Here is a 17,756-nt window from a genome sequence, read left to right as displayed (position 1 = left end):
TTTTTGATTTTGCCTAAAAACACTGAGAACTCGCACTGACACTTGATAAATCTTTTATCTTTTTTTATTACTTCAATAGTGAGAAGGAAAGGATACAATGTATCTTCTCCTCCCTGGAGGACTAGTCTGTTGTCTCGCCTATTTACAGAAGAGCAACATTGTGGAGGGCTACAAGGCGAATGATCACTGCGATAGCCAATAAGAGGCCAATACAGCCCAGTTCCTCTGGGTCCTGATTGTTAGTACGAGACCCATGGCTGTCACTGATAGCATGGTCTCTGATGCAAGCAAGCAATAATGTCCCCTGCACAAACACTAGAACACATACAGTATATCCATTGCCCAGGTTTAAAGCCTACTTCCTAGACCAGGGGTGGGCAAACTTTTTGACTTGAGGGCCGCAATGGGTTCATATATTGGACCCGGGGGCCGGACCAAGAGTAGATGAATGATGTGTATGTGTCATCCATAGTAAGTATAGTAATATTCCCCCATAGTAAGCATAGTAATTCATCCCCCATATAGTAATTCATCCCCCATATAGTAATTCATCCCCCATAGTAATTCATCCCCCAAATAGTAATTCATCCCCCCTATATTAATTCATCCCCCCTATATTAATTCATTCCCCCTATAGTAATTCATTCCCCATATAGTAATTCATCCCCCATATAGTAATTCATCCCCCATAGTAATTCATTCCCCATATTAATTCATCCCCCCTATAGTAATTCATTCCCCATATAGTAATTCATCCCCCATAGTAATTCATCCCCCATAGTAATTCATCCCCCATAGTAATTCATCCCCCATAGTAATTCATCCCCCATATTAATTCATCCCCCATATAGTAATTCATTCCCCATATTAAGTCCCCAAGTCCCCCCTGTGTCAAATCACTTACCTTTGCTCCGCGCGTTCCTCTCGCCGTGTTCCCGCGCCGTTCCGGTGTAGCATGAAAATCTGTCTCCTATGAGGATCTGTCCCCCTCGACGTATCTGCGCATGTGCCAGTTTCAGGCATTAGCAGCCGATCGGCGATCTCCAGCACATGCGCAGATACGTCGAGGGGGACAGATCCTCATAGGAGACAGATTTTCATGCTACACCGGTCTTCAGGGCGGACTGTGAGAGGAGCCCAGCAGGAGCCTAGCTCCGCGAGCCGGATTAAAAGGTCCGCCGGGCCGTAGTTTGCCCAGTGCTGTCCTAGACACTGCATAAATGCATTACACGATTGTGAAGGGGTTAAAGTGGTTTTAAATTCCTAAATATACCCAATAAAGTGACTGGCCTCAGGTGATACACAGACATTAAACAAATTCTCCTACTTATCTGCAGTCTTCTCTTCTCTACAGCCATTTAAAATCCAGAATTTGTATAGGTTGTCTAAGATTTCAGAAAGAAGGGGGTGGGGAGCTGAAGTTACATTCTGCAGAGCCAAGGGAGGGGAGCTGATTGGAGGGAAGAAAATACACCCACCCCCTTCACGCAGCTTACAGGAAAAGAGTTGAGGATGTTAATCTGCTGGAGGTCTCTCCTCTTCACTTTTCGTCTCTTGGTGTGAGGAAAACCTGTCAGAAGTGACTCATGCTGAAAGCAGAGGAAGGAGGCAGAAGAGAGAAATGACACTTAGTGCTCCGGATTTAGATACTCTAAAGGGATATGCTTTGTTAATATTTCATGTTAGAGGTGTAGCACTATCCCTGAAGAAGCCGCTGATAGATTTGGGTCCTCTGCTCATCCCTGGCTCTAAAAGGAGCCTCACCACTGCTGACACCACCAGAATATCTTGGCCAGAAGGGTCTCCTGGCAGTCACACAAGAAGGACACACACCAATTGTGATAAAACGAACAGGTTGTATTGGTACAGACATAATGGTAAGGCAATACAACAGTTTAGAGGTTAACCGCAGCAGTCAACACATTAACACAGTATAGTTGAATACCCTTTAAAGTGCAACCTCCTATGTCCTGCACTATCAAAAGCGAAAACAGTAGCCCTCTGACTGGAGAGAAACTGTACTACAGTTCGACTAAAATTTACCTTAAAGCGATTCTAAAAGGTTCATTTTTTTCCCCTTGTAAAATAACAAACATGTCTATACTTACCTGCTCTGTGTAGTGGTTTTGCAAAGAGCAGCCTGGATCCTCCTCTTCTTGGGTCCCCCACAGGCTCTCCCGGCTCCTCCTGTCTGTCGGGTGCCCCCATAGCAAGCAGCTCGCTATGGGGGCACCCGCTGCTCCGTGTGTCCATTCACACATGGAACCGCGGCTTGGCACCATCCCCTCCCGCTTCTCACTGGCTGTGACTGACAGCAGCTGGAGCCATTGCCACCTCAGCCAATGAGGAGGCAGAGACCCGGGACAGCCGAAGCTGTTATTCACGTCGCTGGATCGCGATAGGGCTCAGGTAAATAAGTATTGAGGGGGCTGGAGGCACTGCTGCGCACAGCTTTTTTGCCTTCATGCATAAAATGCATGAAGGTAAAAAACCTTCAGCCTTTACAACCTCTTTAAACAGGATGATAAACATCACTTGTTATGTGATCATTTATTTTATGCAAAGGATCCTTTGTGTTCATACTGACAGAATGTACTTCTTAACTACATGTATACATGTGATCCTAGCTGTATGACTGATGCCATGATAGATTACAAATCTGACATGATATAATTGTATCGTAAGATGTAATTGTACTCAGGCTAGGTAGGCCAGGCCGGGGTGACATACCAGTAAGATAAGTAAGCTGGCCATTTGTATTAAGCTTTCATCATAGGTTTATTTCCCAACTTTAAGCTGACCTAAGGTTACACAACAGCAAACAAAGTCTAGATAGTGAGTTAAGATTCTGTGGCCTTAAAAAAAAAAAAAAAAAAATTAAAAACAAAATTATATATATCTGCAGCATGTAGTATAAAGGGAAGGCATCTACATACAAGAAAAGACAACCCGAATATAAACGGACATAAGGCTAACATAACATCAAATATAATCATGTCCATATATGGTCAATTATGTCACCCAGGAGACCCCACATTATAACAACAGCTGTCATCCATTGATTGACATGGATCTTCATCACTGGACAACACAATCACCTCCAAGACTTCCCCAGAGCCTCTCCAATCCTCTGGAACTCCCTGCCCCAGTATGTCCGGTTAGCTCTTACCCTGTCCACCTTTAGACAATCCTTGAAAACTAATTTATTCAGGGAAGCCTACCCCACCTCCACCTAAGAACTGTACTTGAGTCACCTTCATCAGATCATTCCTTGCAGCTATTACCTTTTGTACCATCTCTCCTCCCTTTAGATTGTAAGCTCCATGAGCAGGGCCCTTAAAATTCCTTCTGTATCAAACTGTATTGTAGTTGTACTGTCCCCCTTATATTGTAAAGCGCTGCGTAAACGGTTTCCTGTATAATAATGTATATCATGGGACTTTTTTTTTTTTCTATTAAAAAGGACTTGTCTTTATTTACAGAAGGAGAGCTGGCATCTGGGTGCCCCTGTTAAAGAGAGCTTCCAGATTCTGATAAGCCTCCTATCCACAGACCCCCACAACCACTGGGCCATGGTTGTGGAGAAGAGGCCCATGTCCTCATCAACATGAGGGTTCAGAAAGTAGGGAGTGCACTTCCTAGCCTGCCAGGCTGAGTGCTCAAATAGGGGTCTGGTGTGGATTTTTTTTTGGGGGGGTTCCCCCATAACATCTATATCAGACCATCATCTGAAATAATGGTCTGGTATATAGATGAAGGGAATGAATCTCTGGTCGTTTGTTTAGAAACAGGTGTAAATCAGCTGGGAGCTGTCAAATGCCAGCAATTCAAACACTTTTTTCTTTGTAAATGTCAGTTTCACTGTAGTAAGTTTTATACATCACACAGATGTGCTACATCATAGGCCTGTTAAGGCATCCCCAAGGCATATGTAAGAGTGCAAATTTGCATTAAATATGCCTTCCTTTAAGCATTACTAAAATTGCTGCTCCCTGCTAAACAGACCTTTTAAAAAATATTCTTGCTTTGATATGTCTGCCAGGGCAGTGTCCAGCCCCGCATGACATTTGTTTGACAATCCCTTGCCTATCAGCCAAGAAAATAGCCACTTTAATCTGTTCCCGACCTCGCTATAGCTGAAAGACAGCTACAGCGCAGTAAGCTAGTTCTGGGAGGGAGTCCATGGATGTCATCCCAGAACCATGCCCCCTGGGGCGCGCAATCTGTGATCACTGTGTCCTTCAGGCACAGCTGATCACATGGCTATGGAAAGGGCCAATCACAGTCGCTTTTACCATGTGACCAGCTATGTCCAATCACAGCTGATCACCGGGTAAATCGGAAATGCCAGTTATCAGCAGTCCTCTCCTCACGCGGACAGCGTGTGAGGAGAGGTGAGCTGGTAAGCAGAATTTCGCAGGGGGACATATACACTGATCATCATGGCACTGATCATCACTGTCCTGGTGATCAGTATAGCCCCGTCAGCGCGGCCAATAGTGCCCAACAGTGCCCATCAGAGCCGCCCAACAGTTCCACCTAATCAGTGCAGCCTTTCAGTGCCTTCTCATCAGTGCTCATTATTGTAGCCTATCAGTACCCATCAGTGAAGGAAATTAGCTATTTACAAAACTTTATAACAGAAACTAAGAAACTTTTTTTTTCAAAATTTTCGGTCTTTTTTAGTTTGTTTAGCAAAAAATTAAAACCCCAGTGGTGATCAAATACCACAAAAAGAAAGCTCTATTTGTCTCAAAAAAATGATAAAAATTTATTTTGGGTGCAGTGTTGCATGACCGAGCAATTGTCAAAGTATGAGAGCGCTGAAAGCTGAAAATTGGTCTGGGCAAGAAGGGGGTAAAAGTGCCCAGTAGGCAAGTGTTTAACATTCAAAACCTATTAAACTTCAATAAGGCTTCAGCACCCGAACTTTAGTAATGTTCACAGAACTTTCCCCAAATAGAACCAGGTACATTAAGTTTACCACTAAACGTAACCTTCACCATGAAAATTGTGTGAGCAGGGATACAGAAGCTGAACCTGTTAACCATTCACAGAAGCAGAACAGCACATTGCTAAATGAACAAATTAAAAACTTTGAGACTTTTGATTTCTAATTCAGGTCTAGGTCTAATTCTCTTAAATACCTGCACCATCCCGGAAAAAAACAAACAATGTTTTTGCAAAAGTTAACATTTTTTAATCTATTCAGCCAGTAAAAAAAAAAAAAAAAAAAACACACTAAACATATTCCTGTATAAACTCTACATCCAAATTCATAACCATAGGTAAATTAATTTATGGCTTCTTCAGGCATATGCATTGTGTTTTAATACACATTTTACTGTTTATTACAGCAATATATAATGCAGATCACTCGTTTAGGTTAGGTTCACTCTGCTGAAATAAGATTTTGATCAGACTTTCAGTGAGATTATGTAGTACTACTTAGGCGCAACTTTGATAAGGTTTGTATATTCTATGGGGCCAAAACTGCACTGGAATCACACCAAAGTCCTACAGGAACCATTTTGAAAATCCCTCTGTGCTGAGTCACATTGATGTGAACTGGACACCATTGAAAACAATGTTATTTCACTTGTCATGCAATTCTGTGCGACTCAAGTCACATCTGAACTCACAGTAGTGTGAACTAAGCCTTAGAACAGCCTGTCTCAACACAGAGGAACCCTTGAAATAACTTTCTGGTTTCAGGGAACCCCTGCTAAAAATATCTACAACCCATGATACATTAGTATCATGGTCATTGGGAAGAATGCTCCTTACACTTGTGGTCTTTAGCAAGGATTACCCCCTTGCAGATAGCAAAAAAGATCAATAGTGTCAGTGAGAATGTATCAGAGAGGCAAAAATTGCTCCATGCTCAAGGAATCCCTGGCTTAGAATACCACCCCAATCCACACCTACAGTAGATGCCAAGCATAGTGCAATTGCACTGGATTAAAAAAGAAAAAAAATATGACAGCCCATGTAAAATGAATATGATGCCCTAATACAAAAGGGGGCAATAATGCAGGTGCAGCAACACATTGCATGAAATCACAAAACATAAAAAAACAAAAAAACAAACAGAAAAAAAAAAAAACACACAACACACACACACCAAAAACTTTATGCCACTAGTACCATGCATATTTTACAAGGAAGGCATCAAGTATTAGGGATGGTTTCATATCCATATATACCATTCATTTTGTGACAAAACAAGGTTTGGCTGAGGCACATACTGGTATTAACATTTTGACAGTTTTCTAGCGGAGTGCTCTGGAGCCAAGTAGAGGTTCAATGTTATGCAGAGGTACGGAGCTGGTGGACAGACGCTTGATACAATTGTGATACAATAGATGCAGTGGTGTAGAGATTGAAACAAAGGAAGCTTGTTCTATCAGTGCAGATTGTTTCACGAATAAAATGTAAGTGCATCAACCAATAGTGCTTTTATTTGGAGCGGTTTTTTACATGCTTCCTAGGTACAATGTGATATGAATGTTAGATCAGCGATTCAGAAGAAACATCTAATAGTGAATTGATACCCAACTAAAAGTACATGAGACCTGAAATAGTAGTAAGACCATATATTTCTTGTGAGTGGGTGATTACACTCAGGTGGTGGGCATGCACAGTGTTGACGTTTGTCAAGAGGTTTATGATTATAGAAACAGGATTTATGGCCACAGTTTAATTTAGGAGACTTTTCACAGATATAATTTTTCGCTGTAGAAGTTTCTTTTACTGTTTAGAGGATTTATTAATATTATTACCACACAGTGGCTAAATGGTTAGCACTTACACCTGGAAGTACTAGGGTCGTTGGTTTGAATCCCAGCCATGGCACCACCTGCCTGGAGTTTGCATGTTCTCCCTGTGCCTGTATGCATTTCCTCCGGGTACTCGGGTTTCTTCCCACACTCTAAAAGACATGCTGGAAGGTTAATTGGCTACTGTCTAAATTGGCCCTAGTATGTGTATGTAGAAATCTGAGTTAGGGACCTTAGATTGTACACCCCTTGAGGGTTAGGGACTGATGTGAATGTACAATATATATGTGAAGCGCTGCGTAAATTGACGGCACTATATAAGTACCTCAAATAAACAAATGAAATCAGACATTTTTTGGTAAGCTGCAGTTATTTCACATTAGTAGTAAATTTCAGCTACAGTTGTTTCACATTACTAGATTCTTTATATATACACATGGGGGAGAATTTAATGTCACTATTCATCATAGAGGTCAATAGGTACTACTGGTTACCTTGCACCAAGCTGGGCCACCATTAGAAATCACGAGGCCCTATACAATCTGCCTGACAGGGCCCCAGGATCAGTCGGAGTAATCCTCTGCGCTGTGACTACTGATAATTACAGTAAATTAAAAGTTCCAGTCTATCCCAAGTGCCATAGAAAAGGCTGGAACTTTAATTGTTGGGCGCCACAGCACAGAGGATTACGACTCCTAAAAAAAAATAAAAAAAAAAATAAAATCAGAAAATAGTCCCTTCTCTGTCCTGTGGCCCTGCTCTTGAACCTATTGAGCCCGGGAAACTTATTAAATCACCCATCTCTGCCCCTGCTGAACTGATGGGACCTGGGCCCTAAACAGGAGGACCGGCTCTACCTTCCCGCTGCCCCCACATCAGTGACCCTGTGCCATATAGGTTTACATCTTTTATACAACAATGGTCACTCTGTCACCCTAAGAAAGAGGACCCTACGAAGCTTTTACACATTGGCAGCTTAACCTTCCTTGTGACTACTTACAATAAATTTTGAAAAACTTCTTTGGAAAGCTGATGACTTTTTACTCTTTAATGTCGATTTACTAAAACATTTGAGAATGTTTCCACTATTAAATATGTGAAGATTCACTTCACGTAATCAAGTGAGAAGAAAATCCGTTTACTTCTTTCATCTGCATGTGACTGGATAATTGATGAAGTGAATCTTCACACATTTTATGGTGCAGACATTCTAAAATCCTTGACTAGTGTAGAAGAGATATGCTAGTTAAGACCATAGCTACTGAACCATCCTCTGCACAACTATCTTTTTCACTCCATATCCCCCATCCCCCCCCAAACTCTCAATATACCAATGAAGGAGACCAAACCACCATTGGAGTAAAAAGACCATCACTGCCTTTTATTAACAATTCAACTTAAATAATACAAAAACATTCCTCAAAATAGAAACATACAAGAAAAAGTTGTTGGTCTTAGAAGGCACAAAACAATACCGATATCCCCCTGCGGAACCTTAACCATAATATTAATGCTAAGTCTCCAGCCGCAACGCACTGGCTTGGAGACAAAACACACCATCCGCAGTGCAGAACCTCCACCTTCCAGTTAAACCTTGGTTAACCAGAATGCACCCGGGCACACCATACCACCGATGGGTCCCAACCATTCACTTCAGCTTATTTGCTGCCTCCAAATACCAACAACTGCCCCAAAACTAGAACAAACCAGGAACTGAAAGACCCAAACAACCCCAAGGGATGGTGGGAGGGAAGTTTCCTCTTCCGCTGCCACTCCTGTACTGGATCATCCGACCCTCCTCCACTCCAAAAGGTGCCGAAGACCCCACACAGCACTACCCATCACCAATCAGGTATATCTACATGTTTTACAACCTTCCCACCTTTCCTTGATGCTTTACTGTCTTTCCTACCCTCTTCACAGTCATTTCTGCCCTCCGCTATTTTTTTTTTTTGCTACAGGCACCGCTTTAGTATATCAGCCTCTTTGACTTTGCTTATGCACAACATCAGTGTCTGTGATCATTACAAGCACCACTTGAAGTTACAAACTTGGGACTTAGTCCAAGCACCACCATTATCAGTGCAGCTCTACATGGGACTCTTCATCAGGGATGGATGTGTTCGAAGTCATTCCCCACCCTGCAGCCACATGTATACAAGCCACTTGAAATGGGGTTTGGCAATTGTGGGATTCACATGAATGGTTAAAGAGAACCTATCATGATAAAAACATGAAATCATCACACTTAAGGTGAACACAATAAAGACACCAAGTTTCTATACAAATAGGAACAAGAATTCCGTACGACTTTCACCCCCAAAAAATTGCATTCTCTGGAGGGAAGCCATCAAAGCAGCCATCAGAAATTTTGAGGCCCCTTACACAGCTTTAGCCCTGGGCCCCCCCTGACCACCAATATACTCCAAGGTCCCCCCACTTGCAGTCCCAACGAATCCTCTCACTGCCCACCCCACCAGGTCCTTCAGTGCAGCCACTTTTATTTTAACATGCCTACAACTTAATATATAAAAATGAAAAGTGTTTTCCAAGTTATCAGTGCTCTCGAGATCTAAACAGTAAGGAATATTTTGGCCAAAAAATATGAAGTGTGACACTACGACAATATAGACTCTTTTGAGCAGGATCCTACACGAACACTAACTGCACTACCGTTTCAATGCCCCCTCTCCAGCGATCTACAGATTATTCACAAAGTGCATCCAGCAGAAATCCTTGCAGATAATCACTGGCTGGGCAGATAGCCACAGATAGCTGCTGCCACCGCTGACCTGTTATTGAAGTGTACACGACTAGGGGTAGCAAGCAGAAGAAGGGATGGCGAGTTAAAAGGCATAGTTCACTTTTACCAAAAAAACTGTTGTTAATGCAGATAAAGAATGTAGATGAAAAAAACCAAAAACTGTTCAGCTTTGACCATAGTTGGATAGTGCACTTGTTATAGTTGTAAGCCATTTACATACCACATAAGGCCTGATGGGAATACTCCCAAGACATTGCTCAGAGATGTCCAGCTATTACTGGTCACCTTCTCTCCCCTGGTGCAGTAGCTCTAAGTCCAGCTTCTGAGAGCTCACTCTTGTGATGGCAAAGTTTAAAGATTACAGCACTCTTGAAATTGCTAAGATATCAGGGCGTGATCACAGAACCATCAACATTTTGTTGTACATAGAGAAAAAAAAAAAAGAACGCAAATTGATTGCAAAAAGATTTGAGAAGAATCAAACTTGAAGCTACCAGGAGCCCATTATTCTCCAGTACCGTCAAATTCCAGAACTGCAACCTACCTGGAGTGCTCAGAAGTACAAGGTGTTCAGTGCTTAGAGACAAGGCCAAGGTAAAGAAGATTGAAACCCGACGGCCACTGAACAAGACACATGCATACAAGCACATGGGGGCCATACAAACTACGGAGTACCATTTTGAGTTGCTGTAATGAAAATTTTCTTTTCCATCAAACGATGGGGCATCCTTACGTTCCCAACACATTACCCAGTCCATATCAGTATAGAAATCCAGCATGATATTTTCCCCATTGAGATCTGATTTTCAAAGCGTTCCTTTAATTTTGTTGAGCAATGTAGTTGGAGATGGCAGGTTAAAAGTATATGTAAACCAAATCACTAGAATCTCATGATCTTTAATGTGTTGAAACTATTCAAAAGCCATTTTCAATCATATTAAATCTGTAGCTTTCTTTCAAATTATTACTGGTGATCTTGCTATGAAGTTCTTTGTTTGGGCACTTTTTGTTAAGGGGGTTTCAATGCTTTGCCACGATCTCTCCATTATGCTCCTGTGTTGTCACCCTATATCTCATGGACTTTCATTGCAGGCTACAACTGGGTATTTCAATACACATAATCGTAGGCATGGTCTACTGTGGTCATCATTGTGAAAGCTGTCCTAAGAAATGGCATATATTTATACATAGCTGAAGTGCATGCATGTAGACCATCCTTTGTCATCCAAGATTCCTCCAGAGGTTGCAAAGGGTTCCTTGTGCTGTGGCCGATTGACCTCCCATCCCTCTCTCCACTTGGCAAAGTCAATACCAGGACACCAAAAGATATTTTTAGCTGCCTGAAATGGTGTCAATCTGACAACCACTATAAGAAGAGCATAATCCTACTGACCACCAATGTAAGGGGCATTTTTGCCATTGACCTCTGATGAATAGTTTTGGTAAGGGTTCCCCAAGACCTGCCAATTATTTTGGGGGATATTCTGGGCTAAAAAAGGTACAGCCTGATGTAGACCATAAGTGTCTGTAAAGAGACTGCAGGAAATCAGCAGCACTGGAGTGTAACCAAAGATGGGGGAGCAAAAAAATCCAAAACAAAAACCCTACAGAAATGGTTTATGATAAATGGTGTTTTAGCAAACGAAACATTACCTACTTAGGGTTTACATCTACTTCAAGGAAAATGCATGTGTGTTTAATGAAATAAAAGATGTCTCTATGAATAAGGGACACTAGTTATAACCGATTACAGCATTCAGGTTCGAATAATGAAAACTGCTAAAGCCCCGTACACACGATGAGAATATTGGACGAATGATCGTCCCTTTTTTTTTTTCATGCTAGTCTCATATCAATAATGAAAAGGTTACTACATTTAAGAAAATTCTTGTAGGACAGAATAAAAATTCTGAAGTGAGGTCATGTATTGTATTTTTGGACAAAAACTGTACTGATCAAACGAAAATTGTATGATCTGGTATCATACGAGAAAAATTTTTGTTCTTGTCCCTTCTAATAATTTCCAACAAAAGCTGTATACGAACAATCAGATTATTGTACAATCGCTTAGAAATTGGCATTTTTGTAAGATTTCTGATCATGTGTACTAGGTTTAAAGACTGAGGAGATCCATTTTTAGATCTGCCAATGGTTGACACAATAAGACCCATAATGCTGTGAGAAGTGTGCGTATGAAAACAACAAATACTGCTCCATTCACCTAAATAAAGAGCAGCTCAGCCCTCCTCCTCTATTCTCCCAGGAAGTGACGCCTGGCCTACCCAGTCATGGAGCCTGGAAATGTGAGCGAGAGATGACAGCTCCAGACAGAGAACCTGGACAGAGCTGGTAAACAAAAGGATCAGCTGGGCACACAAAGAAAACCATCTTAGATTGTGCACAAAAACATGCGCTGTCTTATATTAAATAAACACCTTTCTTGTGTCATCTAATTCTAGATTTAGTATATATCAAACAAAGCCACATACAATAGATGCCTGCAGTGAACTAAATATTGTGTATATGCGTGTACACACACACCTCGTTGTATCCGACTGGGCAAGTTCATGGTCCAGCTCTCTGGGCTCTATGTCTGATACACATGAAACATTTTCAAGGCTTTTTTTTTTTTTAAGTTATTATTATTTTGATAGGTTTCCAGTTTTTCCCCCAACCCATTCAATTACTCGGGGTTGGGGCCAACATGCAGAATGTGATAACGTGTACAGGCAATTTGTACACACATATTAGGGCCAAATGTGGACAAGAGTCAACATACCAGCATATCTTAGGAGTGTGGGAGGAAACTGAAGTTCCCAGAGGAAACCCACACTAAAACAGGAAGCACATGCAAACTCCATGCAGATAGTGTCCTGGCTGAGATTCGAACCAAAAGCATCCCATTGCCAAAAAGCCACTGTGATATGTATAAAAATACTAATAATAAAAGTAATAACAATTAGTAGGATAGTAGCATAATTATAGTGTTCTAAGAAAAAATACATGCCAAGTACTAAGACACTATTCTCCATAATATAAACTAAAAAAAATATTTTATATATTTTTATACACACACACACACACTTTTTAAATTAATAGTGTTGTACAAAGAAATAAAATGTATAGAGTGTGTGAAGTTCTTACCGGCCAGCCCCCCACCTCCTCTGGTCCCATGCCCCTTCCTCCTCTGCAGTATGAAATAAGGATTGGCCCTCTCGGTGATCCATAGGGCGTTTGCCAGCAGCACTTCTTCTGGATGGACCCACATGGTCAGGAACAGACAGATCTGGGTTATGCTCCCTGGGAGAAATCCATTAAGCAGAGGAGGACAGAAATAGCAGTGTCACAGCCTTGGATGGAGTTCACAGATCAGAAGCTACATCCTATTTGATCCCAAACCACAAGAAGTTGCAAGTCCAGACTGAGCTCCAGTAGACCAGGGAGGGGAAAGGAGGTGGTCCAGATACCTCTATCAGCACATAAACAGCCACATTTTTGGACCTGCACCTACAAGATCAAATCAGCTGACAGCTCTGACATCAGCAGATTTAGTTTTTTTTTTGTTTGTTTTTTTTTATATAATAGTTGTGCTTTTATCAGATGGGCTCACATAATGAATGACAGCTGTGACATCTGAAATGTCAAGATGGTGACAGCTATGTCAGAGATCAGCTGGAGCTGGTACTGATCATTAATCCAGGGAGGATATCCATCCAGTCTTCCAGATCCAGTACAGGCAGCAGGAGATGGTGGGCACCACCAGGCAGGCGATCAGTGGCAGCAAGGGCTGTGATCAGTGCAGGGCTGCTCTGTCCATGGTACCTCCGCCAGGATAACAATGCATTAACCCCTCCAGTACAGACAGCAGCAGCTCGGTGATCAGAGGTTTGCACGAATGAAGGGGGAGGAGAGAGGAGACAAGAGCTGAGAGGCAGAGCCAAGCTGATACTAATGACATCAGCATGTGAACCACAAGGGACTGACAGGCTGGAGGCAGAGCCAGCAAAAGAAAGATTATGTGGCTGAGCAATGCTACACTACACCTGTACATTCATTCACAGTTCTGTCACAACTGGCTGAATCAGAGGAATGTTATAGGACATACTGGACATGACAGAATACAAAATATTATGCATACAGCTACAACTATAAACAAACCCCACAGCGAGGCCCTGGAGCAAGGTTTAAATTGGCTATATTTTTATAAAAATGTTTAGGTTTCCACACATGCTTTACATTTTTTTTAAACGATCGATAAACAAAAACTTAAATACTATAGTCAGAGGCTTCAACAGCTTTGCCACTGTGGGGGGAGGAGCACTGTAGTCATAACTTCCCTTTCAGATATTGCAGACTCAATTTCATCCAGATTTGATCAAACTTAGCCATATTATTGATTATTTTGTATCATGAGATTTCAAACGATCAGATTATGAGATTACATGGTGGAAAAGAGATGCATAAATAGGATCATATCCAAACTATCAATCTAAATCCACTTCCCGATATGTGGCATATCCCTCTAATGTGTTGTTGAATTTAGATTGATATTCCCTATAGAAGGATCAATCAAAGAGAAACTGATCATATATGGCAGCACAGTGGCTAAATGGTTAGCATTTCCGCCTGGCAGTACTAGGGTCATTGGTTCAAATCCCAACCATGGCACCTCCTGCCAGGAGTTTGCATGTTCTACCTGTGCACTTGTGGGTTTCCTCTGGGTACTCCAGTTTCCTCCCACACTCCAAAGACATGCTGGTAGGTTAATTGGATCCTGTCTAAATAGACCCTAGTATGTGAATGTAAGTTAGGGACCTTAGATTGTACGCCCCTTGAGGGTTAGGGACCAATGCGAATGTACAATATATATGAAAAGCACTGCATAAATTGACTGCGCTATAAGCGTAATACTAAAAATATATACACACTATAATCGCATATAAACGTAATAATAAAAACTATAAACATAATAAAAATATCAAAGTGTGTATGGCCACCATTAGACCACATCCACACTACCCTCTGCATTTAGGTTATTTAAATACAGAAGAAATGATCTAGAATAATAATAAATCAAACGGTGTCCCAGACCACGTGCTCATGCACATATGACATAAAATATTGGCTTTTTTCCTGTGCCCATGCCCAAGTGTTGCATACAGCTGCCCAGAGACATGAATGGCTATGTGCGGCTGTACCCGAGTATATCTGGAATGTACAAACATGCTCCCCTAGCAGAGGCTCTCTGTTCATGGAATATGTCCATATGCAGCTTTACAAGTGCTGTCTACAGGTGACTGTACACAACAACTGGGCTTCCCAGGTACAAAAAAAGCCAGAATTTTACATTGTACACAGCCCATTAAGTACAAATCCACCCTTGAGTGCACAAAATTCTATTTTCTCTAAACACAGCTAAACAGAACGCATTTAAATCAAAGTAAATGCAGAGTGTGAATTATACAAACATATGGATTTATCTACATTTAGAAATGTCCTTTGGTTTGTGGCTTTAAATACATTTTGCTGGGTCCTTCTTTTAATTTATGAGATTATTAGAGTAACAAACAACAAAAAGAAAAAAAAACTGAAATACCTGCAATATTCAAGCATAAAATATGAGAAATAGTCACGGCTGACCCGCCTGGTCACATGAGCAATGGAACAGTTTCCCCTTATGCACGCCTTTCCTTATACTATATCACAATAGTATTCACATTAATTTCACATACAGTGTCTAACACAGGAAAATGGTCATCCAGATTTGATCTTTTAGTCAATAAATTACTAACGCGGTTCTAGATCTGATATATTCAGAACTGCAGAAAAAAATTCTATATTAGTAACTAGCCCTTCTTTGTAGTAGCAAAACAAAACAAAAAAGAAAAAACAAACACAACAGCACTATGATCAGAGATGTAATGGCCAGCCATTGCCTTTCTGTTATTACCTTAGGTTTGTTCATCATAGATGATTTGTATACAGTTTGCTATTTTATAAACATATCTGACAAAGCAGATCATTCAAACACTTTTACGCCTTCATCTATATCTTGTGTTTGTTGGAATAAACACTGAGATCAAGGACTTTTCATGAGACATGCACTTAAAATTCCATGACAATATTCAGTGTAAACAGAGGATAATCAGGTGTATTATTGACATTCTAATTATTGTAGTCAGTGTTATAAATTGTGACACACTACTGGAATTTCTGGATTGAAATCACTTTACAGTGTATGCATTCATTCTGCCAATATTTCAAAACATGTAACAAATGGACAGATTATGGGGAAAAGCAGCAGAATAAGGGCCCATTCACACGGGGCAGAATCCGCTTGCTCAGTGGGGGATCTGTCCACTGATCCCCTGCTGAGCAGAACAGAGCAGAGAAGGAAGATGACAGGTCTGTGTCTGCTCCGCTTATGCAGAGTGGACACAGACACAGACCAAAGAAATTTGTGAAAAGAGATTCACAAGAAAGCGGCTACATTATGGACAGAATGCGATACTCGGAAAAATTTCCAAAAAATTATGCTTTATTAAACATTAATGATTGACAATAGGGCAATCACCCTGGTTTGCCATCACCTCAGTATGAGACAATACACACAGAACTAAAACAATTTAAATCACACCAAGACTGGTCTGGATATATATGTGCTGCAGAGGCAGTGACAAACTTTGTCTAGAGCATTTGCAACACCGCACATTGGTTACACTCCCTGTAGGAGGTTTTTCAAAAAATTGTACCATAGGTATAAATAATGTAATTATCACATGCTATGCATAATAGCTAATACAGTTACCATGTAGAGAGAAACATAACCCTTAGCCTGTTCAAGGCGATGTGGGTAAAAAATTGCATAAGAAGGGGGTATATACCCCAATAATATGAATATAGATTCATACAGTACAACCCAATAGAGGCACATGTGGTTGGGGCCCATCTACCCTTGGTAGATGCAAATAGTTGCAAAAATTCTTATAGATGAAAGAGTCTCTGTTGATGTCTTGATGGAATAATAAATGTAGATAGCAGAGCCCTGCTTTATATGGTTTCTTCACCATAGCATGTGGACTATAAACCACTTTAATATACGTGATAGAATGAGGCCTAATGGGTCTTCCGTTTGTTGCAATATATGCTGTATGCATTGCATCTAGGTAATGCATCATAATGTCCCCATCCCCTGTGCCATGGGTAGTAAATAATGGAAATGTCCTTCATATGTACTGCCATGTTGATCCAGGGAACAACCGTTTACATCAGCCGACATTTCGCAGGTTCCATTCTCTCCATGGCGCCTGTACAGCTTTGCATGACTCATGGCATGTGAAAATGGCCGCCTCCTTGTAGGTCAGCGTGTATAATGCCAATGCGCATGACCGGAAGTGACGTATGACTGTGGTGAAGAAACCATATAAAGCAGGGATCTGCTATCTACATTTATTATTCCATCAAGACATCAACAGGGACTCTTTCATCTATAAGAATTTTTGCAACTATTTGCATCTACCAAGGGTAGATGGTCCCCAACCTCTGGAACAGCAGCTGGCTCAGCCTCTCTGTGAGTAACTGAGAGCCTAAGCCAGAAGCTTCTGCCCCCTCCACAGCCCAGCACTCCAGTAAACTCTGGAGGACCAAAGCAGAGAGCTGGAGAATGACAGTCACAGACTCTCTGCTCACAGAATACAGGGAACAGAGCAATCAAAAAGCTTTGATCACTCAGTTGTCAGTCTTAGAAGCTGCAGGGAACAGATGCAGCCCTGGACTAATTATTATTATACAGTATTTATAAAGCACCAATGGTTTGCTCAGCGCTGTACATTACTAATGCTGCATTCACCTAGGTGAGAATTTTTTTTTTATTTTTTTTTTATGAGACCCAAACTTCTCTTTTAATAAAACCATGTTCAAAATGACTACATACTCCCTTTAAAGCCCAGTAAACATTCCTATGGTTTCCTATATGCCATAATACAGTTAGTTTTTTGTTTCATCACTTGCTGCCAGTACTTTGTAACAATTGGAATTATCTTGTTTGTCTGGGCATCTGTTCCAGTTCTGCATTTTCATTACTACATTTCCTCATATTTTTCAGCTGTCTTTGATTTTCACAGATAGTCCAAGGTTTGGAAAATGTGTGCTTTGCTTTCAGTAATAACAATACGTATTATATACACATACATAGCCTTGATTTTTCTGTAAAA

The 17,756-nt window shown here is 41.1% G+C and overlaps 1 protein-coding gene across 1 annotated transcript in view; it reads right to left on the bottom strand.

The window, feature by feature from the left end:
* Positions 1-13,438, bottom strand: part of TBC1D9 (TBC1 domain family member 9) — a 60,955-nt gene extending 47,517 nt beyond the window's left edge. The window contains exon 1 of the mRNA XM_089693883.1: positions 12,688-13,438. Within this exon, the coding sequence (XP_089550009.1) occupies positions 12,688-12,811 (124 nt within the window). The 5' untranslated portion in view covers positions 12,812-13,438. The remainder of the gene's footprint in view (positions 1-12,687) is intronic.
* Positions 13,439-17,756: the final 4,318 nt, after the last annotated feature.

Source organism: Staurois parvus, unplaced genomic scaffold (genome assembly GCF_062004578.1).
Source record: "Staurois parvus isolate SC_StPar_1 unplaced genomic scaffold, SC_StPar_1.0 ptg000639l, whole genome shotgun sequence".
NCBI classification, from domain to species: Eukaryota; Metazoa; Chordata; class Amphibia; order Anura; family Ranidae; genus Staurois; species Staurois parvus.
Note: the sequence above shows the minus strand (reverse complement) of the source record. Positions and strands in the feature narration are given on the sequence as shown.